Source organism: Pelophylax lessonae (assembly GCF_965119305.1).
Source record: "Pelophylax lessonae genome assembly, chromosome: 10".
In the NCBI taxonomy this organism is placed as follows: Eukaryota; Metazoa; Chordata; class Amphibia; order Anura; family Ranidae; genus Pelophylax; species Pelophylax lessonae.
Genome location: NC_138777.1, coordinates 170,001,646 through 170,027,552, shown reverse-complemented (window position 1 = coordinate 170,027,552; position 25,907 = coordinate 170,001,646). Strand labels below are relative to the sequence as shown.

Sequence of the window (25,907 nt, the reverse complement as noted above, 5' to 3'; positions counted from 1 at the left end):
TATTTTGGTGAATGCACCCTTGGCAAACATTGCTTTGTTTAGTTATTGTCTTTTTATCTGTTGCCTACAGACCCATTTGCCTGGATACGTGAGTCAAGCTGAGGACTTGAAATCCCGCGGAGTGAAAGTCATCGCTTGTATCGCTGTCAATGATGCCTTTGTTATGAGCGAGTGGGGGAAAGCTCATGGTGCAGATGGAAAGGTAAAAGTAGAAAAAAATTCATAGGGAATCGCTCATACAAGGAAAGTTACTGTTTTAACAGTAAGGCTTTTTGGAAGAATCTGAAAAATGATCAGTGTGATGTAAACAAACAAATATAACAGTTTGGGCTGGGTTGACAGTTGTGTGTTGTGTGTTGTGTTTATTTTGCCAAAAAAAAAAATGTGCATTGCATTTAGTACCGGTTCATTTGTGCGATGCGGGAACGCTGCGAATATGCAGCGTGATCCCGCATTGCATCCGCACCTCTGGCAGTTCACACTGCCATATGCGATACGCAGGGGGTGTCAATTAAAAGTTAATGACACCCCCAGTTGCGATCGCATATCGCAGTGCGATCTGCAAGTTCGCACAGAATTGGATCGCACTAGTGTGAACCACTATGCGATCCGATTCTGCTGCGGAAAAAAAAGCCTCATGTGCGAATTCTGCCATACTAAGTGTATAGATGGAATTTGCACCGCCCATGAGATGGCATGTAATTTAGGAGCAGTGCTCTCCGAATTACATGCGATCTCCGTGATTGCACAAATGTGAACCCGGACTGAGGCAGCTCATTCAAAGTATGAGTAATTTCTATAGCTTTCTCCCCCCCCCCCCCCTTTAGCAACTGTAAATCTCAAAGCTGTCAGCTGATTGGCCTCTACTGGCTCTGATTTTAGGTGCTGTGCCAGGAATAGAGAGCAATTGAGCATGTGCAGAGCAGGGTGAGACTGTGCATTACTGGCTTTTGAACTGTAAAGGCCCTTATTTTTAATGTTTTACATAGCTATACATGCTAAAGGGGCCAGCCTGAAGTGATTTATCAGGACTTAATTCTCTGACTAAAGTTCCACTTTGACTGTTTTCAGCTGTCTGTCTACATTGCCTTATTACACATGCAAGTTTTTTTAGTAAAACGGGGCAAGAAGTAGAGGGGTAAGTAAAATGTGCATTACACTTTGGGTTTGATTTACTAAAACTGAAGAGTGCAAAATCTGGTGCAAATTAATCTGCCTTACATTAAGGCAGCTCCTTCAAATGAATTGACTGGTAATGCTCCAAACGCCCATGAAAATAGACATGCACCATTGTGTTACAGTGTGCTGAAGTTAATGTACATTGGAACTGTGTTGCCTTAGAGCACAGGTGTCAAAACGCAAGGCCCTTGATTGTGGCCCTAACTGCTCTCCTGCACCCGCAGACCCCCCTTCATCTCCACCCCCATCAATCTCAGCACTCAGCAGCAAGCAGAGGGAAGGACCGAACTCCTCCTAGAGATCCTTCACCCCTCTGTGCAGCTGCAGCACCCCCTCGTCTCCACCACCTCCTATGGTGTCAGCATTCAGCTGACCCCCCCCCCCCCCAGTCCTCCTCCAGACCCTGAACATCTTGCTTCCAAGCAGAATCCCCCCCCCCCCCCCCTTCCCAGCAGCAGCACAAGGTAAAGATGATGTGAGGAGGGATGTGGGGTGCTTTGGACATCTAGTCTTACAGATGCAACCAGCCCTTTAAGGGCAACTATAATGCTGATGCGGCCCAGAGTATTGGTGTGCTATTCGGATTGAATGCCACCACAAATTGTGTGTAGTGTGTTAATTCATCCCAGTGCAAAAGTGTGAACCCAACCCCATGGGCAGCTCAGTGGCTAGCATTGAGCCTTGCAGGGCTAGGTCCTTGGTTTGAATTACTTTCTGCATGGACTTCCTCTGGGTACACCCGTTTCCTCCCACACTCCAAGGACATGCTGGTAGGTTGGGTCCTGTCTAAACTGGCCCTAGTATTTGTATGCATGTGAAATAGGAAACTCCGCTTGTAAGCTCCTTGAGGGCAGGGAGAGCTATGATTGTAAAAGAAAATGTAAACAGTTGCATAGAACGGTCGGTGACCTATACACCGCTCGGCCATACCATGACCACCCACCATAACCCTTTGAGGCAGGGACACCACTAGACATCTGGTCCCAAGCTGTCAGTAGCAAATCTTTTAAGTCATGTAGGTGGACAGATGGATTCTTCATGGATCGGACTTGTTTTTTCTAGTACATCCCACAGATGCTCGATTTGGATTGAGATCTGAAGAATTTGGATGCCAGGTCAACACCGTGTGTGTGTGTGTGTCTCACCAAACCATTCTTAATCCCTTGGAGCCTAAGCCTTTTTCTGACATATGTTGCTTACAAGTTAAAATCAGTATTTTTTGCTAGAAAATTGCCTAGAACCCCCAAACATTTATATCTTTTTATAGCAGAGACCCTAGAGAATAATAAAATGGCGATCGTTGCAATATTTTATGTCTCACCGTATCTGCGCAGCAGTCTTTTTCAAATGCAATTTTTTGGGAAGTAATACAATTTCATGAATTAAAAAACATAACCATAAAGTTGGCCCATTTTTTTGTATAATGGGAAAGATGATACGCCAAGTAAATAAATACCTAACATGTCATTCTTTAAAATTGCGCACACGTGTAATGGCGACAAACTTTGGTACTTAAGAATCTCCATAGGCAACGCTTTAAAAAAAAATGTAACGGATACCTGTTTAGGGTTAGAGGAGGTCTTGTGCTAGAATTATCGTTCTCGCTCCAACGATCATGGCGATACCTCCATGTGTGGTTTGACAATGTTTACATATGCGGGCGCGACTTGCGTATGCGTTCACTTCTGCGTGCGAGCATGGAGGGATGGGGCATTCTAAATTTTATTTATTAGCATGGACTAGAAAAAGAGCTGCTGCTATCCTAACTTTCATTTTTTTTTTTTTTTACAATTTTATAGTATGTGAGGCCTAGGGTTCCAAATAAACCAATTGAGTGCCTTCTACTTTATTTTACAGGGCAAATTTATATATATATATATATATATATATATATATATATATATATATATATATATATATATATATATATATATATATATATATATATATATATATATATATATATATATATATATATATATATATATATATATATATATATATATATATATATATATATATATATTTGTCTTGGGTAGACTCTGTTTTTTTTTTTATTTTTTTTTTTTGCAGGAGGCTGGCATCCCATTGTAAGCTTTAAATGCTTCCTTTTTTTTTTTTTTTTTTTTTTTTTTTTGTTGGAAGCAGAACATTTCAGAAAGGCGGGTTTTGTTGTGTAACTGCTGGAACTGGCATGAGTTCAGGAATTCTTGTGTAACCTCCAGTGAGTTGGGTAAGCAGGCCTGGGCTGTCTATTCCTGTTATCAGCTCGTAGTTTGGATGGTTTGCTGATAGATTTATGTGTAGATAAAATGTTATCTGTATAGTAGGATGGCACATTTTTCCTAAACTGTCTTAAGTAACCTACGTAAATGGGAAGCAACTTGTGCATACATAACCATTCCTAACAGACCAAGAAATCAATGAAAACTGACAGACGTAGATAAGGTCCCAGGAAAATGACTTGGTTTTTAGATCTGAGAAAAAGATGTAAAACACTCAAAGTGGAAGTCATTTGTACAAACTGCTAAAGGAAAAGTGCCATCTGTTGTGTCTGGTGGCCTTCTTTTTTTTTTTTTTTTTTTTCTTCTCTCTCGGTAAGTACGTAGATTGCCATTGATGGCAACTTCTTGCACATTGCAGATGAGGTTTGCTGAAGTGTCCTGTTCATCGGCCCCTTTTTAGTACTTTGACCCCCAGCTGCCATTAGTAATGTTAGCAGCTTTCATATGAAGTTGTCCCCTTTTACTTTTTGCATTAAAGTAGAACTATAGGCAAAACATTCTTTTCTTTCATTTCCTTTACTTTATGGATAAAGTAAGGGAGGGTGATCATTAGTGATCGATATCAGATTTTCCTTACCGATATTTCGGCCATTGAATATCGGTATCAGACGATTTTTATTCTTGTACAGTTAAAAAAAAAAAATATATATATATATATATATATATATATATATATATATATATATTTTTTTTTTTTATTATATTTTATTTTTACACTTGACAGGAACTCTTGTGGAGGGATCTGGGGGTCTCCAAACCCTCCTCTGCACTTAAAAGCATTCAAAACAGCCAAGTTTGGCTGTTTTGAATGCTGTCTTTTTTTTTTTTTATCTGGTGCCGAATACAGTTTTTTTGCATGTAGACCCGATCAAAGCCGCATTCGGCTCTGATCGGGTCTACATGCAAAAACTATTCGGCACCAGATTAAAAAAAAAAAAGACAGCATTCAAAACAGCCAAACTGCGGCTTTGATCGGGTCTTCTCTTCGGCGGCTGTGCAGGTAGGATGCCCGGTGGGATGGGAGACCCGGGCGAGCCGCGGGAGGCGGTGGGATAAAGGGGGACGTCCCCTCCCGCTCCTTGTAATGACAGCCGAGCGGCTTCTCAGCCGCATCGGTTGTCATTACAATGTCTGACCGTCGGCTATGGGCGCCGGTACCAGGGTGATGCCTCTAGCTGCAGGCATCACTCCGGTACAGCACTTTCCCGCAATATCGGTAACCCCAGGGGCCGATTCCAATATATCGGGGAAAGTGCAGATCGGCCCTCGATATATCGGCTTTGCCGATAATCAGACGATTCCTAGTTACAACCCCTGCCAGAATGTTTTCACCATCTGTAGCCCATCATGGAGATTTACCTTCACTTCCTGTCGCATAGCCAAACAGGAAGTGAGAGGAAATCCCTGAAAGTTATTGGAATTTCTTGGGGACCCCCAGTTTACTAGAGCTAGTGTCCCGATTGGAAGAATTCCCATCTTATACATTTCTGGGTACAACCCAAAATGTAGAATTTTTCATTTACTTTCAATGATCATGGTAAACAGGACGAAGAGAGAGCGAGTGAATCTCCTTGACGGGGGCACAGACAATACTTTAAAGGATAAGTTCGCCTTTTCGGGCTGAATTTCAGGTTTCGTAAATGGAAATGTTTTCCAATGCCATTTCTGGCCCAGCCATCCCAATGTGCTTTTCTCTCACTTGCCTCCTCCTACAAGAGGTTTAAATCTTGTCGGTTTATTTGCATTTTTTTTCAAAAGGATTTTCAGATTCCATCATTTCCTGTAGATTCTCTTAGCTTTCACTTCCTGTTAGGTCATCTCCCAGAAGCCTTTGCTTTCTTGTTGCATCACAGAAGAGGGAGTGATAGGGGTAGTTCACCATTTTGCACCACGCCGCCCTCATTACAATACTACTTTCCACCCACTTTCTCTACAATCTGATTGTACAATCTCCTTTAGATCCCCCCCCCCCCCCCCATAAAAGCTTGTACACACTTGACGAGAATCGAACGAAATATCCTCAGATTTATATTCTTTTTTTTTTTTTTTTTTTTTTTTTTTTTTTTTTTTTCTCTCTCATGCTCAGCGGTCATAACAGTTTTTAGTTGACAGTGTAAAATGTTCACGAAGTTTCTCATCCGCTTTTTTTTTTTTTCCCCCTAGACTTCTGGGTCTTCAGCAACTTCCAAACATGCACGGTCTTTCGTATCCGATTTTTTTTTTGTGACGTACTGCATACACATTAAACGAAAATTGGTCATGCTGGGGACGGATGATAAAAATTTTGGTGTTTGTCCCTCTGTTTTTTTTTTTTTTTTCTCGTTTGAAAATGTCGGCATCGGCTGCTGAAAGTTGTGTACACACTAGCCGAAAATTGTATGATTTTTACCTCGGAAGGGAATTTTCGGCAGATTTTCTACTAGTGTGTACCCCACTTAAGTTATGTAGTACTAGGGCATGTCTGATTTGATAAAATTGATTGGCTTGTTCAGGTGAGTCCTCCAACCTATTCCCTAGTTATGGTAAATCTAAAGGAAATGGTACAGAGATTGTACAATCAGATTGGTACAGAGATTGTACAATCAGATTGCATAGTGTATGGCCATCTTTATACAAGTACATAGGAGGGAGTGGATGGAGACACGCAGTTGTCAGGACTTGTTCACATTTCCATGTTGCGAAAACTCCCATTCCCGCGTGCATTTGTTTTGAAACATTTTTACTCGTCACACATAGAATGGGCTACCCTACACACAATCGCCCCAAAGAAGCTCCAGAGCATTTTTTGGAGCAGAGCATGGTGCGTTACCAATTTTTTTTGTGCGTTTGCTGCACTTAGGGGGGGCTTAAACATGTAATGACCACACAAGCACATTTGTAGCATTTCTGAAACGCATGGCAAAGCATGCATTTTCTGTGTAGTTTTGCCATGCGTTCGGAAACACACAGATGTGAATGGAGCCTCATTGTTCCTCATTGTAAGCGCAGCAATTTCACTTTCGGGTCCCGCTCACATCTCGAACAGTGTGGAGTGCATTTTGTGTTTGGTGTGCTGGTAACAATTAGGCTCCATTCACACCTGGGCATTTCAGAATCGGGCTGTCGCACAAAACAAAGCTCCCACTCCTTTTGAGTGACAAGCTTCGCATGTTGGGATTTTGCTGCGTTCGTGCCAAAATCGCACCGCGTTTGAGGTGCCATTAAGAAATAATGTCATCGCAAACGCGTAGAGCATTTCTCCACGATTCTGAAACGCCCAGGTGTGAAAAGAGTTTGAGTCGGTTCACACTAGCGCGACTTGTCAGCCTGACAAGTCGCGGTCCATTGACCGCTACAGGACCCGTTCTAATAGGAGCGACACAAGTCGCTCCGACTTAGAAAAAGGGTCCTGTATTACTTTGGGGCGACCTTGGAGCGACTTGCATAGACTTCCATTATATGAAGTCCCTGCAAGTCGCTCCGAAGTCGTGGTGCATGGTAATGCACAAGTCGCCCCCGAAGTAGTAAGGAGTCGTGTTGCCTCAGTGTGAACCGACTCTTAATACTGAAAGTGCAACTAGGTAATTTTTTAAGTGTATAAATAGGGGCCATAAACAAAACAATCAGATTGTACAATCACCTTTTGGATTTACCAAAACTATATAATAGGAGGACACCCCATCTATCCAATCGGGCAGGGCCTTGCACTACATCAGGGGTGTCCCATGGGTTGGATGTGGCCCTAGGAATTTAGTATGCGCCTGTCTGAAGGCAAGCTGGGCAAATGCATGCATGAAGAAATGCCGGGGGTGCTGGAAAACTTGGTATGCGGCCTTGTTCTCCAAATCAAAGCGCTCATATATTTCTGCAACTGAGGTACATTAATGGTATATTGATACATGGGGAGCTGGATTTTTAGAAAAAAAGGAACTTTGGCCTTTAAATAAATGCTGCATCTAACAGTTATAATAAAAGATTGTTTTTTTTTCTTGCCACTTTGAGAGTTAAAGCTAGCTATACACTAATTTCACCTGTTACTGATAAAGAAGCTGGCAAGAAAATTGTTGACCAAACACCATCCGATGCAGCCGCTGTTTGATTATTTAAACAGCTGCCATTGGTGATTCTTTGTTCCAGCGCTCCCCAATCAGAATCACTCTGATCCATCCTGGAAGCGCTGCAAAAAGAGGGAAAAGACTGGGGGATTTTAAATTCCTGGACTGCTGCATCGCCTGTGTGGGCGTTGCCAGCTCATCGCCTATGGAGATCAGCAGGGACTAAGGTGGTGAGGAGGGTTGTAGGCTGTTTCTGCTGAAAAGGTGAACTTGCACTTTTACCTCTTCCCCCAAATGGACATTCCTGTACGTCCTTGGATTTCAGTGATTACACCAGGATTATGCCTGCACCTACAGGCATAATCCTGGTATCATACTTTTCAGCCAGCGATTGAATGGCCACTCAAACACTTCCCTGCGGGTGGCGGAAGGGAGTCTCATTTAACCCCCCTCCAGTTGCTGGCTCTACCGTATGATTGCAGTGCTCGGGAGTGATGTGACGATGGTTGCCCTGTACAGAGCGAGGAGCTGATGTCGTTCCCCCCCCCCCCCCCCCCCCTGTAACCCTGAAAACCAGGAGCAATGAGTAGTTCTTCACTTCCGGTTCTGCCTCTTTATTTACCTGGCCACCAGCGGCCAGAGAAGAAGCAGATCTCAGTCTGATCGGCTGCATGGGGGGGCCAGAGGAGAGATTTGAGGTCTAAAAAGACCCCAAATTTTTCCATAAAGAGGAGCGGTCACAGCCCAAGCTGTCACAAGGGATGTTAATCCTTTTTGATCGCAATAAAGTTAGTACAAAAAAATAGGGTGATTAAAATGAAGGTTTCTATTAACAAAAGTTTAAAAAAAAAAAAAAATTAAAGCACCACCGTGCAAACGCATACGTTACTCCCACACGCATATGTAAACGGTGATCGCACCACACATGTGAGGTATTGTCGCGAACGTCAGAGCAAGAGCAATAATTGTAGCACCCGACCTCCTGAACAACTCTAAACTAGAAATCTGTACAGGCAGGTTCCACGGGCAAACGCCATTTTAAAGCGTTATGTTGGGTATCAATTTACCTGGTGTAACGTCTTTCACATTTTACAAAAACTTTGGCAAACTTTAGTGTGTTTTTTTTTTTTTTTTTTTTTTTCCCAAAAAAATAGCATTTGAAAAGCCGCTGCGCAAATACCGTGTGACATAAAAAATTGCAACACTCACCATTTATTTCTATAGGGTCTCTGCTAAAAAAAAAATATAAACAATGGTCGGGGGTTCTAATTAAAGTCGATTTTTTAGATGTAGGAGCGAAGTGTCAGAATTGGCCTGGAAAGGAGGCGGGTAAATCCACTATCACTGGGTTAGAAAAATAAAATTGAATAGCCTACAAAAGAAGTGGCTTTTTATTCTCCTGTCCTGCTGCTGTTTATTCAGATGTTCGCTCTTAAGAGCTTCAGCTTCTTAAATTATCTTCACATTCAATACTTCTGGGCATTTCACATACCACTGGCTGCACTTTGTGGTTCTTTCTGCTGACTCCCCATGTCACACGTGTCCTGTAGTGACGTAGGGGCTGGTGAAAGTTAACTGAGCGTGCAATGGGGGACATGTAACAGAATTGAAGAGGTTGTGCAAAAGCACCAATCGAAGAACAGGTGGTGGGACATCAGAGAATGAAGCCTCCTATTTTGCAGGTGGTACTTTGCTACATATTTGTGACGCAGTGAGTTGCTTTAGGGCCTTTTTTAACACTTCTACGACCTGAAAGTCATGGGATTTGAAGCAATGCCTGTGTAGTCTTGAGGTCTATGGACCTCAAGTCGCAACAAAGTCAGACCAAAGTAGTGCAGGGACTGCTTTGAAGTTGCTGCAACCTTGAAGTTGGAACAGATATGAATGGTACTCATTGGAAATCATGGAGTACAATTTTGTCATGCGACTTTGCAGCCCCGAGTCGCAGGACTAGTTGCACAAGTGTGAAAGGGGCCTAATGGTGCTATATGCAGGGCGTGTGATAACTGGGCCACGTTGCTCAGGCTCTGACATTTTTTAAAGGAACTCTGGAAAAAAAAAAAACCCTGCCACAGACAACTAGAATTGTAAAATACAGCCTCCAATACCTTTTTTTTTTTCTTTATGGCTGAATCCTGGGCCCTTCTGACAGGTAAAGCTCCAACACTTTTATGGTGTGTAAAGGCTTCTAGCTGCAACCTCCCCCACATTATTATTAGCCCATGCAATGTTCATGGGCAGGATGGAGTGGGCAAGGTTAATCACTGTCAGGGATTCTGCCCTAACAGCAGGGTATTAGAGGGTGCTACAGGTATGTGCAGACACCACCTATGTGCTTGCAGCGGGTTTGTTTTGCTTTAATTGAAAAGCTGAAAGCCTTGGCCAAAAATGTTTAAAAGATTTTAGAAGTAGATGCATAACAAGGTATTCATTTCTTTGTGTTCTGTTCCTGTAGGTTCGGATGTTGGCTGATCCCACTGGGAACTTTGTCAAGGTAATTGCTGTGTATCCTAGCAGTAGTAATCATAACAGACTGTATCTTTACCATTTGAAAGCTAACCGAAGAGTTTATAATGTAACTTCGTTTGCTTTGTATAAGATTTTCATTTTAATATTAGTGCTTGAAGTGGAACTAACTCTATTGATCCTTTATGCTGCCAGCCCTACAGCCTTAGTAAATGGATAGAAAGGTATATTATGGTTACTTGTTTTCAAGTGTTTGTTACCCCAGCATTTCATATTCCCGATATAAGCCTGCTGTACTATGTATGAAAACTTATCCTATTCCTTGTATTGCTTCCCTTGTGTGAAATCTGACAGTCCTATGGCTTTCCTTTTCAAAACTGACCACACTAAGCGGAACATGCCAGTTCTCTAGCTGTGCTGTAAACTCAGCCTGTTCTCAATGACCAGACCTATCCTGACACATCCCCATTGCACAGGGTTTCACTGGGAAGCTCTGTGTACTTCTGCTTCTTCTCGCTCAGCTCTTCTGCAGCTAAGAATGTAATTCCTTATGAAAAAAAAAAAGATACGTTTGTATGGATTTTAGTTTTGTTTTAAACTAAATGGGTTGTTTTTTACAAGGTGATTGTTTACAATCACTTTAAGCCTTTTCTTTTTCTTTCTTTTTCTTTCTTTCTCCTTGTTTAAAGGGGTTGTAAGTCCAAGTTTTTTTTGTTTTTTTTTTCCCCCATCTTCATACATTAAGATGAAAAACCTTGTGTGCAGCCGCCCCCCTAATACCTACCAGAGCCACCTCTCTATCCAGCGATGTCCACAAATGCCTCAGCAGTCCAGGACTTTCTCTCCTGATTGGCTGAGACACAGCAGCAGTGCCATTGGCTCCCACTGCTTTCAGTCAAACTTAGTTAACCAATCAGTAGAGAGAGAGGCATGCTCTGTGTCTGAATGGATAAGCTGAGCTGCAGCTTGGCTTGGGTGCCCCCATAGCAAGCTGCTTGTTGTGGGGGCACGCAACTAGATGGAGGGGCCAGGAGCTCTAGCCAGGGACCCTAGAAGAGGATCCAGGCTGTCCTATCCAAAACCACTGTGCAGAGGAGGCAAGTATAATATGTTTGTTATTTTAATAGAAGAAAAAAAAAATAAACTTTACTATCACTTTAACCCCCTTAATGACCCTGGCACTTTATTTGCTATTAAGCACTTTGCCACGTTAAAGGAGAAGTTCACCGTTTCACCAAAAATTATAAATGCACATTTTTTTTTTTTTTTTTTCCCCAGGTAACAAAATATGCATTTATTATTTTGTTGGAGGAGCCTGTAAGGCATTGCACCAGCAATTAGCAGATCGCTGGTACTATGCAAGTCTCCTTCAGATCTGCCAGTGTATTGGCTTGCATGTGCCTCATAAGCCGATACATGCCGACAAGGAAGAATGCATGAACTGCCACAGAACACACAGTGCCATGGTAGTTCATTGTAAACCTACAAGCCAACATCCACAAAGGCTGAGAAACCTTGTAGCTCTCCATTCAGAGTGCTGTGAATGAGTGACGTGGCACTTATTATTTTTTTTTTATTTTGACAGCTAGCGGGGGGGGGGGGGCGCGCGCTAACTGTCTAGCAGGAGAGCGGGAGGTGCAGGTGCATTCATAACAGGTTACACCCTGAAAATGGGTGTAACCTGTTATGAAAGGTGAGCTTTACCCTTTAACTGGCTATTGCTCAGTCATGCAGCACTATACCCCTAAATTTTATATCGCACAAATAGAGCTTTCTTTTGGTAGGATTCACCACTAGGGATTTTTTTTTTTTTTTTTTTTTTTTTTTTTTTTGGGACACTAGTATAGTTCTGCTACTTATCTGTACAGACACTATACTAGTAATGGTGGTGATAGTGTAGTGGGCAATCTGGCGCTAAATGACAGGCTGGGAGGGACACTAACTGACATTTATCAGTGATTATACTGTATAATGACACTGGCTGGGTAACAGGAGTGATTAGGAGGGCAGTCAAGGGGTTAACTCTGTGCCTAAGGGTCCTTTCACCCAGGCCTGGCAGACTGTTTTCTCAGCAAGGATCGATCTGCAGATCCCCGCTGAGCAGGTGGATGACAGGTCCGTCTCTGCTTACTGTGCTGAGATGGACCTGTCAGATCCCCGCTCTCCTCTATGGGAGACCGGATTAAAAGAGGCCGTCTGTCTGTTTTCATCCGACCCTCTAGACGGATGGAAAATGGGGTTTCCATCCATCTGGATTTCACATACAGGATCCAATAGCGGCGGGTGTCAGTGGAGATGTCACCGCTGACATCCGCCGCTCCATAGGGATGCATAGAGCATGCGATCAGGTCCGCCTGAAAAACTGACAGACGGATCGGATCGTAAAGCTCATGTGAAAGGGCCCTAACAAGTGTGTGTATGCTGCTTTTACTTGCAGATCTTGCTGGAGTCTCTTTGCTTTAATTTCTGAATGGTAAAAAAAAAAAAGCAGGGACAAAATCCTGCCAGAATCTGTTGTTTACAAACACACAGATCTCTGTGCTGTGAATGGCAACAGCCAAAATCATTGGCTGTAACCTGCTGACAAACTTAGATGAACTCAGATAAATAGGGGGCACACACGGGCACCTCTAAACCAGAAAGTTCACCACGACGTACGGCTACATCACTGCCTGGTAAATGCTAAATGAATTGTATGTCCTTACTCAAGATGACCATGTTTGTGATGCTCAAATACTGTTTAGTTTTGCTTTAAATGGGGACATTTTTATTTTCACATTCATAGTATGTAGTGGGTAACATTTATAAAAAGCTCTAAGAAGGTAATGCAAAAGTTGTGTTATACTTAGTACTCTGTTTCTGAGCTTTTTATTGAAGGTCTTGTACAGTTCTGGTAATTCCCTGCATGCGCTGTGACAGTGCTGTGTTCATTCAGGGTACAAAACAAAATTGCAGGGATTTTCCACAAACCACACATGGCAGGCAATATTGTGTATGTATGTATGTATGTATGTGTGTGTATATATATATATATATATATATATATATATATATATATATATATATATATATATATATATATATATATATATATATATATATATATATATATATATATATATATATATATATATATATATATATATGTGTATATGTATATGTATATGTATATATATATATATAAATAATTTTTTTTTTTTAACCACTTGCATTATAACTGAATGACGGCTACAGCACAGCCAGCTAGTCCTGGGATGCCATCATATGACGGCGTTCTGCTTCGGGGCACAGGCTGCGCACTTTGTGATGGGCTCTTTAGCACGTGATCAGCTGTGTCCAATCACAGCTGATCGGGGATGTTAACAGAAGACGATTATCGTCACTCCTCTCCTCATTATGACAGCATGAGGAGAAGAGAGCAGATAACCGGCCTGTGTGTAAAAGGGACATGTACACGGACTATCAGTGCAGCCTATCAACGCCCATCAGTGAAGGAGAAAAATTATCTGTTTGCAGAATTTTATAACAAACTATAAAATAAATCCCCCCCCCCAAATTTTCGGTCTTGGTTTTATTTAGCAAAAATTAAAAAAAACAGGTGGTGAATAAATACCAACAAAAGAAAGTTCTATTTGTTTGGAAAAAAAGTTTGGGTACAGTGTTTCATGACAGCACAATTGTTGTCCAAAGTGCAACGGTGCTAAAAGCTGAAAAATGGCCTGGGCAAGAAGGGGGTAAAAATGGCCAGTAGGCAAGTGGTTAAACAGGCTAATGCATTACAAGGCAATACAGCACCATGATTTAAAGGGAAGCTATAGTCGTTTATTTTCTTTTATAAAATGTAATTTATAATTTATTTTTTTTTTTTTTTTTGGGCCAGGTAATCTAAAATTACTTTTATATTCCACTACTTTCACACCTGTATACCCCCTATGAACTAGAGCAAATACATTTCTGCTATGGGCTGGTTTATTTGGCAATACCTTGGAATAAGAGAAATAAGGCCTTTCTTTGGTGATTGTTTTTTTCCTTCATTTTTATGCTATCCATAAAAATGGTACCTAATTTTTTTTTTTTCCCCCCTACATTTTATTAGTGGTTAAAAAATATAAATTTTATTCTAGGATTTGTCCTCTTTAAAGTGACTTGAATCGCCCTGTTTAAAACGACTCTAAAGTTATCTTCTTGGTTCTGTTCATAAAATGTTCACATTGCGACTGTCTCGACATTTAGGCATGCGTAGCCAATAATACCTATGTGTGTAATGGGTTCCTTGTTGCGTTTTTTTTTTTTTTTTCTGGGCGAATATAACCTTAACTAACATTCAGTTCTCTGTTAGGGGAAAAAAAAAACTATAGGAACATTCAACCATGAAAATTTAACATTCACAAATGCAGAAAATAGCCCAACACTATAGACTAAGAACCAATAAACCAGCAGGGAAATACCATGAGGGAGACCTCTACACTGTGTACAGTCTATGCAGAATCTTTTTTGAACGGCTAAATGAATGGGTGTCCAGTTGAATGAACCTCAGTTTCAGTGTAAAGCAAAACATTTGGGGGTGGTATTGCCACTGCTAAATGTCACCTCTTCCTAATCCTCGTTAGCAAGCATCCACGGGCATCGTAACAACCAGTAACTCAACATTCCTACAATGAAGTTTGAACACATTTTTACTAGGGTATGGCCAGCTTTCATCAGGTTTTATCAGGTTTAGCTTTGTGTTGTCTAACTATATATTTTTCTTTTTCAGGCTGCTGGATTAGGTTTGGACAAACCAGAGCTGCTCGATCTCTTTGGGAACCAAAGGTGCAAGAGGTGAGCCCTTGTCGTCTGATGCAGACCTTTCTTTGCCTTGTTCAAAACTAGTTGCCATTACATTTTTATTAGTTTTTTTTATGCATTACACCACAACTTACTAATTCACATCTGTGCCTTTTTATAGTACCCCAAAATGCAGTTGTGCATTTTTTTTTTCTTAACTGTCTGACTTTAACTTTTAGGCCCCTTTCACATGGGTGATCTGATCAGGTCCACCTGTCAGTTTTTCAGGCGGACTTGATCGGAAGGTCTATGCATTCCTATGGACAGGCAGGTGTAAATTGATCTACACCCACCTACCTCTGGGCCAGATCCAGTCCACTAAAAAAAAAATGGAAGGGAATCTGTCCTCTCCCATTTAGGCGGATCAGATCAGAGGGTATAAAAAGATGATGGGAGGAGGACCACAGCAGCAGGATCACTAACGCCCTGAAAATCCTAGGGCGTGAGGATTTGACACTAAATAGACATTTAACCATCCAGGTACCTAACGGCATATGGCCGGTGAGCCAAGCTACTAGGAACATGTAACAAAATGGAAAAAAAGTGGCATAGAAGGCTCAAACAAAGGTATATGGTGAATAAAATTGCAGTTTTATCGGTTTCAATAAAGTACACAAAGGCAAAAAAATAACAAGATGCACAATACAAAAAGCTATTGGACATTGGATAAAACCACAAGAGGTCTGCCTCTAAGATGACACAAATACCCCACTGAGGCTCCACCCAGACCACACTGGGCCATCCAGATAATCCAGAACCTCAAAAAGGACACCTTCCCCCTTCAGATCCACAGATAAAGGGTGAACTTGATAGTGACCCGGTCAGGAGTAAGGATAAAGAGCTTTACAAAAAGAACAAGCCATTAATGATATTGGTGCCAGTTAAACTATGTAAAGTTCATCCAGGAGAGGGGAGGCAAACTTCATGATGACTTTACAGAGGGGAGGGGAGAGGGGGGGGGCAGGGGGATCGGGCTAAATGTCACGGATTGAGAGGAACCAGTGTTCCACCCACCAAATCCAAAACGGAGGGCTTTATTTTTATTTCTCCACAGCTTCACATTCTGGTTTGGAGCACTTGTTTGTAATGAGAAATTTCTGGATAGACACCTTGTAGTAATCAAGAAAACCGGGAGTAATGGCAATGTGGGAAATTTTCAGCAGCATAACATGTAGCAGACAAACTGGCAGGATTTCAGCAGCATAACACATAGCGGACAAACCAACACTGTTCAAGCAGCATAACATATAGCAGACATACCAGTGTGAGTACAAGCAGCATGTGATGCTCTACTAATCTCTTGGGTCAAGTGATTGGGAGGTACTGATCCACCTTTAGGTGGGAGCCATGACCAGGGTCCTCCTGAGTTCATTGAGGAAAATGCAGGTTGGCTGGTATATTATAGGCGGTATAGGAAGTCCCTCCGTTCCCAGGTGAGTGCTAGAGAGGAGGCTTCACACTTCCAGCAGACAAAGTATAGGGCTGCAGTTGGTGTCAGCAAGCAGATAAGTTAGCCGAAGGCAGTTAAGCGCTTTAAATCCAGGACTCGCATTTCAGATGGAAGGCATTGATGAATTTCCAGGCAGTCTGGGTATGTGATGTCCGGTCATCCGGTTAAAAATGTTGAGGTGCTGAGGTGCCCACCAGAAGAGCGGGAGAGTGCCGTTGATTACAGTGGAGTGGAGACATCCGTAGGACTTCAGCGGTCCCGATCAGGGATAATAGCGGTGGCGTGGAAGTCGGGGTGGTGGGCAGAGCCAAGACCGTGAGGTATTGCTGCGTGTGACTTCAACGCGTTTCGCATGATGCAGCACGCTTCTTCAGGACGTAAACTACATGGTGCACGTCAATTCATATATACCAGAGGCTGGACACTCATTGGCCATAAAATCGACAGCTTCTGGCAGGCGTGCAATCACGGGAAGGGGACCTCTAGTTGACAACGGGAGGCTCTACAGTGAAAACATTCTCTAACCATCTGCACACAATCTATAAGGATAAACATAAGTATGTACCCCGGAGGTTGGGAAGACTTGTATGTAGCGGGAAAAAGGGAGCAGAGGATATGGGGAAATGGGCATAGAGGTAGCCAGAGGGCAAGATTACATGTACAAACATAACATGGCACACTCTACTATGTAAAATAATATATTATTATGATAATGATTAACATATTATATTAACGGACTAAGGGTGGGGAGCAAGGACCCATTTGACCATCAGGGTAATCGGGGTCTAAAACTCTAGTCAATAGAGCATAAATATCCAGTAGGGTTTTAAGGTGAACCTATATGAAAGACCTACAAACTTATAATGTATCTTTTACTCCTTATATTAAATCAAAGCCCAGACCGCAGCGGAAATACCCACATGTATATATCCCATGAGGGTACATACAGAGGAAAATCCAGAAGTAACAGATGCTCTAGAAGGAACACAAAACCTCAATGAGGAATGATGTAGAAGATATTACGGTATCACTTGCCAGGGCATAGATATTGGTGTATATGGCAGGGGGTAGTTGACCTTGGTTCAAATTGCTATATAGATCTCATTGTAATAATTGGTAATACCTGGTCATTATTAATTCAAAGACATCTACCTCCAGTTGCTGACATGGTACATCCCGAAATCTAAGGGACAGCCCCATCTCTCAAAAGACTGTTAGATCAATATCTCAGATATGTATAATATCTCTGATATGTATAATTGATAAAGAACACCCCGCTATCTAGGAGATTAGTCTAATGGGATTACATCACAACATTAGTGTTACATGAAGGCCCATAGGCTACGTATGGGATAGGGCTCAGTAGGATCAAAGGACTGAGCCAACATAAGGAAATAAACAAATTCCTCTCAAACAACATAAGGCCTATAAGTATATCTATAGTTCATACACCTACATTTTGAGTGTATTCAGTTAGTGTACACCAAGATTGTTTAAGTTGTCATTATGTATAGAGGAAAAGGACATAGCGCGGTAGGGGTAAATCGTTATTGTTCCAAGAAGACCCGCAGACTTAATTCAGTATTGCGGCCCATTGGGACCAAAGTACCAAGTCTAAATATCCATGCCTTTTCCCTCTGTAGAAGAACTCTATCCAAGTCACCACGTCTAGGTGGAAGGTGGAGGGCAAAAAAAGCCCTTTACCTTTAAACCCTTTATATTGTTGTCATGTTTCTCCTGAAAGTGGAGCGCTAGGGGTGTTTCTTCCTTGAGGCGTATGCTCTTCAAATGCTCGCCTATTCTAATTCAGAGCGGCCTCTTTGTTTTGCCCACATAGAGCTTCTTACAGGGACATTCAATAGAGTAAAGAACTCTTGACGTCCCACAGTTTATAAATCGTTGGATGGAGTAAACTTTAGATCCGTCTGCATTAGTAAAGGTGTTAGTTTTCTCGACAAATCTACAGATGCCACAATGGCTGCACGGGAACATCCCTTTGAGTGGGGCAAGGTCCGCAAGCCAGGTATGTCTGGCTTTCTTTTTAAACTCTGAGTGAACCAAATGGTCACTCAGGTTATTAGCTCTTTTAGCCACCATAAGTGGTCGGGGCCCAACGATATCGCCTATCTTATTGGCCCTCAGCAGGATATGCCAGTGATTCTCCAGAATGTTCTTGACATCCTGCCATTGGCCCCCGAATTTGGTGATCAATCTGGGAAAATTTGTAGATACGGCTTTAGATGTATTTAGGGCTAAGAATCTCCTGACTAGTACGTTTACCTGCTAATCTCTTAGCCCGCCTAAGTACTCTATGGGAATATCCCCTCTCCCTGAATCTCGTGTATAGCTTGGCTGCTTCCTGTTGGTATTCTTTGGGGTCAGAGCAATTCCTCTTGACCCGGATGAACTGCCCAATAGGAATACCACATTTAAGGGGCTCAGGGTGGTAGCCATCGGCCCGTAGGAGGGTGTTAGTCGCAGTCTCCTTTCTAAACGTGGAGGTGGACAAACGTCCCTGATCAATTCTAATACTGAGATCCAAGAATGAGATTTGGGAAGTATCTGCCGTGTAGGTGAGTCGAATAATTCTGGAATTTATATTGAGTTCTGAGATAAATTTATCTAGATCACACATAGATCCTGTCCAGAGTACCAGTATGTCGTCAATGTACCTCAGCCATGTTTATGCTTCCTTGATGTACCTCAGCCATGCTAAGACGGTCTCTTCTTTCCAAAGCCCTAAATGGAGACACGCACAGGAGGGGGCCCATGGGGCACCCATTGCAGTGCCACGTATCTGTTGGCAATTATTTCCAAGGAATTGGAAAATATTGCTAGGGCAAATTCAAGGATTTCAATAAGGAACTCATTTTGTGCTCCAAATTGGGGGTATTTCTGTTCCAGAAAATGATGAACGGCCAGTATCCCCCATTCATTTGGTATTGATGTGTACAACGATTCTACATCGATGCCGACGAGGATTGAGCCATCTGGGACCTCCAAGTCACTGATTTTATGGAGAACATCACCTGTGTCCCTGACATAGGAGGGCAAGTCGATCACCAAATCCTTGATGAAAGAATTAAGGTATCTACCCAGTTTCTCCAGTGGTCCTCCTACTGCCGACACAATCGGACGGCCCGGGGGATTAAAGAAATCCTTGTGTAATTTAGGGAGGATATAGAAAGTGGGTAGACTAAAGTCATATGTCTCCAGGTAATTTTTTTTTTTTTCTTTAGTGATCAAGTTGGCCTCCATGCCAGGGACAGTTTGTGTATCTCAGCTGCGAGATGCAGAAAGGGGTTACAATCAAGTTTTTTTTTTTATATGTACTGCTGTCTTGAGAGTAGCCGAGAAATTTCCGCCTTGTAGCTAGTCTCAGACAGGAGCACAACATTTCCCCCTTTATCGCTTCTTTTAATAACTATTCCCTCATCTGTCTTTAGTTCATCTAAAGCGGCCCTCTCAACACGTTAAAGATTGTCTGGATTCGGGAGACGCCAATCTAATTAACAGATCAGAGGGTAGTCGAGTTAAGTGGATAGCAGAGTCTTTACTCACAGGCTCTGTTTGTGTCCGCTCGCAGGAAACTGAGCGGAGACAGATGTGTCATCCACCCACTCTGCTTTGATTAGCAAGGGATCTGTGAGCTGATTCCCTGCTGATCGGAACGGAAATTGCCCCATGTGAAAGGGCATGTGTGATCACTGACTGTTGGGCCTTTTTCACACGGGCTTTCCTATCAGATCCTGACCTGACCTGACCTGATTGGATGCTCCATGCATCCCTATGGAGCAGTGGATGTTGGCGGTGACATGTCTGCTGACACCCGCTGCTATCCGATCCGGTCCATGAAATTCAGATATCTGGAGGATCGGATGAAAACGGACAGGCGGTCTGTTTTCATCTGATATCCCGTAGAGGAGAGTGGGGCTCTGATCGATCCCCTGCTGAGCAAAACAGAGCCCGCCAGGTTGGAAGGCCAGTGTGAAAGAACCCTTTATAGTGAATAGCTGATCAGAAACCCATTAGTGATTCTTGATCCTTAGCGTGACACCAGCACTGCCAGTGACCGCTTGGTCTCAAGTTCCAAAATGGAATGAATGTTGGTTACCATTTTCCTGTAGCACATGGCATTGTCCTCAATAACCATAATCTAAAGACTGTAGAGGCTAGATAGTAGGACAAATTAGTAGACCACACAACAGCCCTGTATTTATAGAAGTAGTAGTCAGTGGCCTAATAGAGAAACCATAGCCTAGATGGGTAAAAATACAGTCAATCCACAGTAGCAGACTCAAACCTGAATATATGCACCACTCATTTCTGGTAGCCTAGGGGAATATTACGTTTTTATAGCCAATTTTTGGGGCCTATGTGTATAGCCAATCACTGAAAGTCCAGTGAAGTTATCTTGCTTGATGCTCCTTTTCCTTATTCTGACCTTTTCCACTTGGGAGTTTTGAGTATTCTGGCAGCAACTCCTCATCCTGTTTCTCCATACAAAATCAAAAATCAAGTGAGAGTAGGAATTCCTCATTGCCAGAAAAGTTGCACAGATCTTGCCAATACTGTACTATGAGCTATAAAATTCTTAATTGGTAAAACTGTACCATATCTACTAAAAGAAATGTAAAACTTTTTGTTTCTCTTCCGTTCACTGGCGGGACAGCTTCAATTCTTCAGACCATTGGGCTTATGCTCTTGCTCTCTAGGAGTAGGACTAGGCGGAAACCTTTTTCTGCTTGGATCTGTGGTCCTGGCATTATTTCCTATTTAAATGGAATTTTTAATTTTTTTTTTTTTTTTTCTTCTGTTTTTGTTCCTGTGTGAACTACAATCAACAGCCGGACTGGGCAACGCACTGGATATCCTAGATTTTTATGGTCTTCCCAGTCTGGCCTGCTAGCGCGACCCAACTATTAGCTCCACGCTAGGTTGGCCGTGACATAGTTCCACTGGACGGGGGCTTACCGGCAAGTGAAACTCCTCACGAGGGCACATAGCCCTGATCACAATAATAGTCACGACCAAAGTCGCAGCGTGCCGCAGCACCCCCATTCCAAGATGGTGGTCTCTGTATTCCCGGCTTCAGCGGCCATGTTGGTGTGGTCCATCGGCCATGTTTTTGGTTTCCCCATAGAGTTTCATTGGTGGCCATTTTTTTGTAGTCGGATGCAGTGCTGAGGCTGTGGGGGGCCTCTAGTGTTAGGTCAGCGTTTCCTCTTCCTGCAATAGGGCAAACCAGTTTTGGCGCTCTCCAGATAGGGTGGGGAATCTCTGGGGGTATATATTCCTTCCTCTGCTGTATATAGCTCAGAGGGCGCGCTGATTGTTGTGGTGCCCCAGCGGTGCACAGGGGGAGGGGCCTCTTTTTTTTTTTTTTTTTTTTTTTTTTTATTTAAAAAAAAAAAAGTTGCTGAGACAGCGTGGTTCCGTTTTAACCCTTTATGGTTATGGAGCACGTTTCACCACCCAATCCACTCCTGGAAGCTGCGGTCTCAGTCTGCCCTGGCGGCCATGATGGCAGCCCTGCAGTCCCTAGTAGCCAAAGTAGATATATCTCTGCAAAGGAGACCTAGCAAGAAGCGCCCCCCGCCTTCACCTGTATCCTCTGCTACCTCAGTCTGAGGTGGATTTGGCCGCCGTAGATGAGTCAGCCCACTGGGTCTGCGTCTACGCCCACAGTGCTCTAATAGTGAGGATGAGTCCTCCTCCTCTGCAGCCACGCATGAATAAGCGCTGGTGGAGGCCCTGATTGTATCAGTGCGGGAAACTTTGAAGTTGGAGGACACAGCTGCTGCATAGTCGGCTACGCTGGTGCAATTTGGCACCCGCAAATCTTCCAAGGTGAACAAGGTGTTTCCCTTTCCTGCCTATTTTGACAAGATTGTCACTAGTCAGTGGGGTTCCCCAAAATGTATGGTTGGTATACCTAAAGCGTTTTGCTAGAAGATATCCCTTTTGTAGAGTCTCTTCTAAAGTAACTAACGGTTCCACTGTCGGACTCTCAGGTTTCCAGGCTAAATAAGGCCACACTTTTGCCAGTGGAAGATTTCCCGTCTTAAGGACCCCGTGGACAAAAGAGCTGAGGCTCTGGTCTGGTACCTCTTCACCGTGGCCGATTCCATTTTAGGACCAGTGTTTGCTATCACCTAGACCTTAACGGAATGGGCTAAGATTTGTGCCAGGATCTGGAGGGGAGTCAACACCCTTCTGAGCTGGCGGATCAGTTGATCCAAGGGTTACAGTATGTTTATGGAAGAGATCATTAAGGGTCTAACGGTAGGTAAGAGTATGGTACTTTCGCAGGCTGCTAAAGGCAAGGAACCTTGTTGTAAGCGGGGTCCCTTTTCAGCTCACAAGTGGCCCTTTCATCCAGCTGGCAAGCGAAGGGCTCGAGATCCACCCATAACTTTGAGAGAGGCTTCAAAAGACCCTGGAATGGCAAGACCAAAGCTGGCGCTTCTGGTTCCACAGACAAGCCAATGGCTGAGAGCACTGACCAGTGACATCCCCCTTTCAGAACACAACCGCTAGGGAAGATCGCTGTACTAACATTGGATAGTTGGTACAGCAGCTCTGACCTGTGCTGTCAGTTTTTTTTTTTTTGTTTTTTTTCGGGTTGAATGGAAAAAAAAAAAACAAACTGATAGTGTGTACTAGGGTTTAGTGACCACTCGCTGTGATTGTTGTAATATTGTACCTATCCCACAAGGAAAGGTGAAGTGCAGTGATCTTTATCTAAAGAGAATACCTGTAAATGTCTCACCTAACCATTTGCCAACCAGCCGCCATACTTTTTACTGCGGTAGGTCGGCTCTGTCCCCCAAAATGACGTACCTGTACGTTGCTTCGTGAGACAGCTAGTGGGGGGGGGGGCACACGCTGATTGGCCACAGGGGGGACCAATTGGCGCGTCTGGCAGACGTGATGTCTGCCAGGCACCTGCGATTGCTCCCCATGGAGACAGAATTGCTGTCCTGTCAGTGATGAAAACAGATTCGGTGTTCGACCTTTTTAGGAACACAGTTCTGTGTTCATCCAGTACGTCCATCCCCAACACAGCTAGAAAAAACCCCCTAGGGACACAGTTAACCATTTGGTAGGGAAGAGGTTAACACCAGGGGCGATCAGTGTCAGTACTGCAACCGTGCATATTTTTAGCACTGTCCGCCGCAATGTTGCAGTCCTGCTAAAAATCGCTGATCGCCTCCATTACTAGTAAAAAAAACATTAATAAATAATGATAAATCTTTCCCCTAGTTTTGCGCAAACCAATCAATATACACTTATTGGGGTGTTTTGTAAAAAAAAAAAAAATGTTCCCAAATACATATTGGCCTAAAATGATGATGAAAATAATTGATTTTAAAATGTATTATTGGGCATGTTTTATAGCAGGAAGTAAAAAATATTTATTTTTTTTGTTTATTAAAAATAAAAATCAGAGGTGATCAAATACCACCAAAAGAGAGCTCTATTTGTGGGAAAAGAGGACATCAATTTTATGAGTACAACCTTGCCTGACCGTGCAGTTGTCAGTTAAAGTAACGCAGCGCTGTATTGCAAAAAATGGCCTGGTCATTAAGGGTGTAAAACATTCTGGTCCTTATTTAAGTGGTTAAACCTAGGATGCGCATATTTCAAAGCTGAACTCCAGGCTGGCTTACAAAATGTAAAATGAAATGTCTCCTCCCAGCATATTCAGGATTTATTATTCATTTTTGTCTAGCGGGGATCTAATGGAGAGGAACGGCTAATCCATAGTCCTATGGCAGGTTGTCCTATTCTCTTCTGCCCTGAAATGTGGATAGGCTGTCATCACCGTGCACTATGCAGGACCAACGAGGACCATAAAATATCTGATGCTTGCTAGTCCTGCTTTAAGGCAGACCATGAGAAAATGGGGTTAGTCTTGCTGATTCAAGTTTTTTTTTTTTTTTTTTTTTTTTTTTTTTTTTCAGGTTTTCTCTGATAGTTGAAGGTGGGAAGGTGAAAGCCATTAATGTGGAGGAAGATGGGACCGGTCTGACCTGCAGTCTGGCTGCAAGCATATTATCTCAACTCTAAACTGGAAATCTGCATACACATTATAATGTCACTGTTTGTAGAAATATAGCACTGCAGAAAAGTTAGTATCAGGACTGGTTGTATAAATTACCATTATTGCATATTAAAGGCAAAATCAAATATTTATCCTGAGCAAAGCGGTTTTATTTGTCCCATATTTACTTTTTACTCAGCAGATTATAGCGGACTTGAGGTTGTAGGTGTAGCCATTTCAGTGTTTACAGAGACTGCATTGCGAATTATAAAAGTGTTGTGTGTGTGTGTGTGTGTATATATGTGTGTGTGTATGTATGTATGTATATATATATATATATATATATATATATATATATATATATATATATATATATATATATATATATATATATATATATATATATATATATATATATATATATATATATATATATATATATATATATTATAGTGTGTCCGCTTTAGCATAAGGGTGGTCCCAGAGGCGGAATCACCCTTATAGGCGGGGGGAGAGGTGCTCCCCCTCCCGCTGCTTCCTGGTGGTTTTCCCCGCTTACCCGACCTGTCAGTAGAGGGGAAATGATCTGATCTGCTGGTCCCCTCAAGCAGGAAGTTGAGTGAGGGCAAGATGGCCCTCACTCGACACTCTGGCCTTTTAGGACCAGAGCAATGTCATACATCGCTTCCTAGCAATAAATTTAAAGAGCCCTTTTTTTTTTTTTTTTTTTTTTTTTTCATCATGAGAAAATTTTTTTTTTTTTTTCCCCATATCTCACATTAAAGAGGTCCTGTCATGCTTTTTTCTATTACAAGGGATGTTTACACACTGCGCAGTTCCACAAATGATCTGGAGAGGATGTGACGTCCGACACATAGGCTCCACCCCCTATACACGTTATGTGTTGACTTCTTCGGTAGGGGTGGAGACTGAATGTGCAAAACACAATTTAAGGCCGAGCCAGCCCGCGGCATTTTACTCTAATTGGTTGAGTGTCTTATAACCCCACCTGTCGTTCACTAGAGCCAGGGACACCGGAACAAGACTTGCTGCATTCCTTAACTAGATGACACCTAGAAGGAAAACTACAGCATCCACTAGAGTCATCACTCCAGATAATAAGACCATTCATATCAACTTGGGCTCCGGCGTTAAACTCCTATTGCATATCTATCGAACATCACATATAAACCCCTCCATAATGACGATATATTCTATTAAAACCTTACATAATAAATGCAGGATTCCATATTATAAAACCCCAAAAGACATAAACCTTAGCAGTATTTAATAAAATACCTCATATTTAAATAAATCTCGACTATTTCTATACATACAGATATCCAAAATGCATAAAAAATTATAAATAAAAATATTAATGCATGTCAAAATAATCGTAATTAAGCCTATTTACCGCATCCCTCAATCCCTCCGTATAGAGAGGATAAAGTGCAAGTGAGACACTAATCTTTCAAGTGCAGAAGCCCATAGGGCCTAAAAATTATTTATCGCTTATGAAGCAGTTGAGGTCAGTCCATGTAAGACCTCGAGGCGAAAGAACTTTTGTTTCAAAGATTCAAAAGGATTCCCTCCTGCTCAATTGGCGAATATAATTACTG

The 25,907-nt window shown here is 42.4% G+C and overlaps 1 protein-coding gene across 2 annotated transcripts in view; it reads left to right on the top strand.

Moving 5' to 3' along the window:
- Window positions 1–24,438, top strand: part of PRDX5 (peroxiredoxin 5) — a 39,344-nt gene extending 14,906 nt beyond the window's left edge. Inside the window, exons 3-6 of one of the 2 annotated variants that reach the window (XM_082270738.1) lie at window positions 71–202; window positions 9,954–9,992; window positions 14,721–14,785; window positions 24,209–24,438. In XM_082270738.1, the coding sequence (XP_082126864.1) occupies window positions 71–202; window positions 9,954–9,992; window positions 14,721–14,785; window positions 24,209–24,314 (342 nt within the window). In that variant the 3' untranslated portion in view covers window positions 24,315–24,438. The remainder of the gene's footprint in view (window positions 1–70; window positions 203–9,953; window positions 9,993–14,720; window positions 14,786–24,208) is intronic. The other variant, XM_082270739.1, reaches the window with a different exon arrangement.
- The last annotated feature ends 1,469 nt before the right edge of the window (window positions 24,439–25,907 follow it).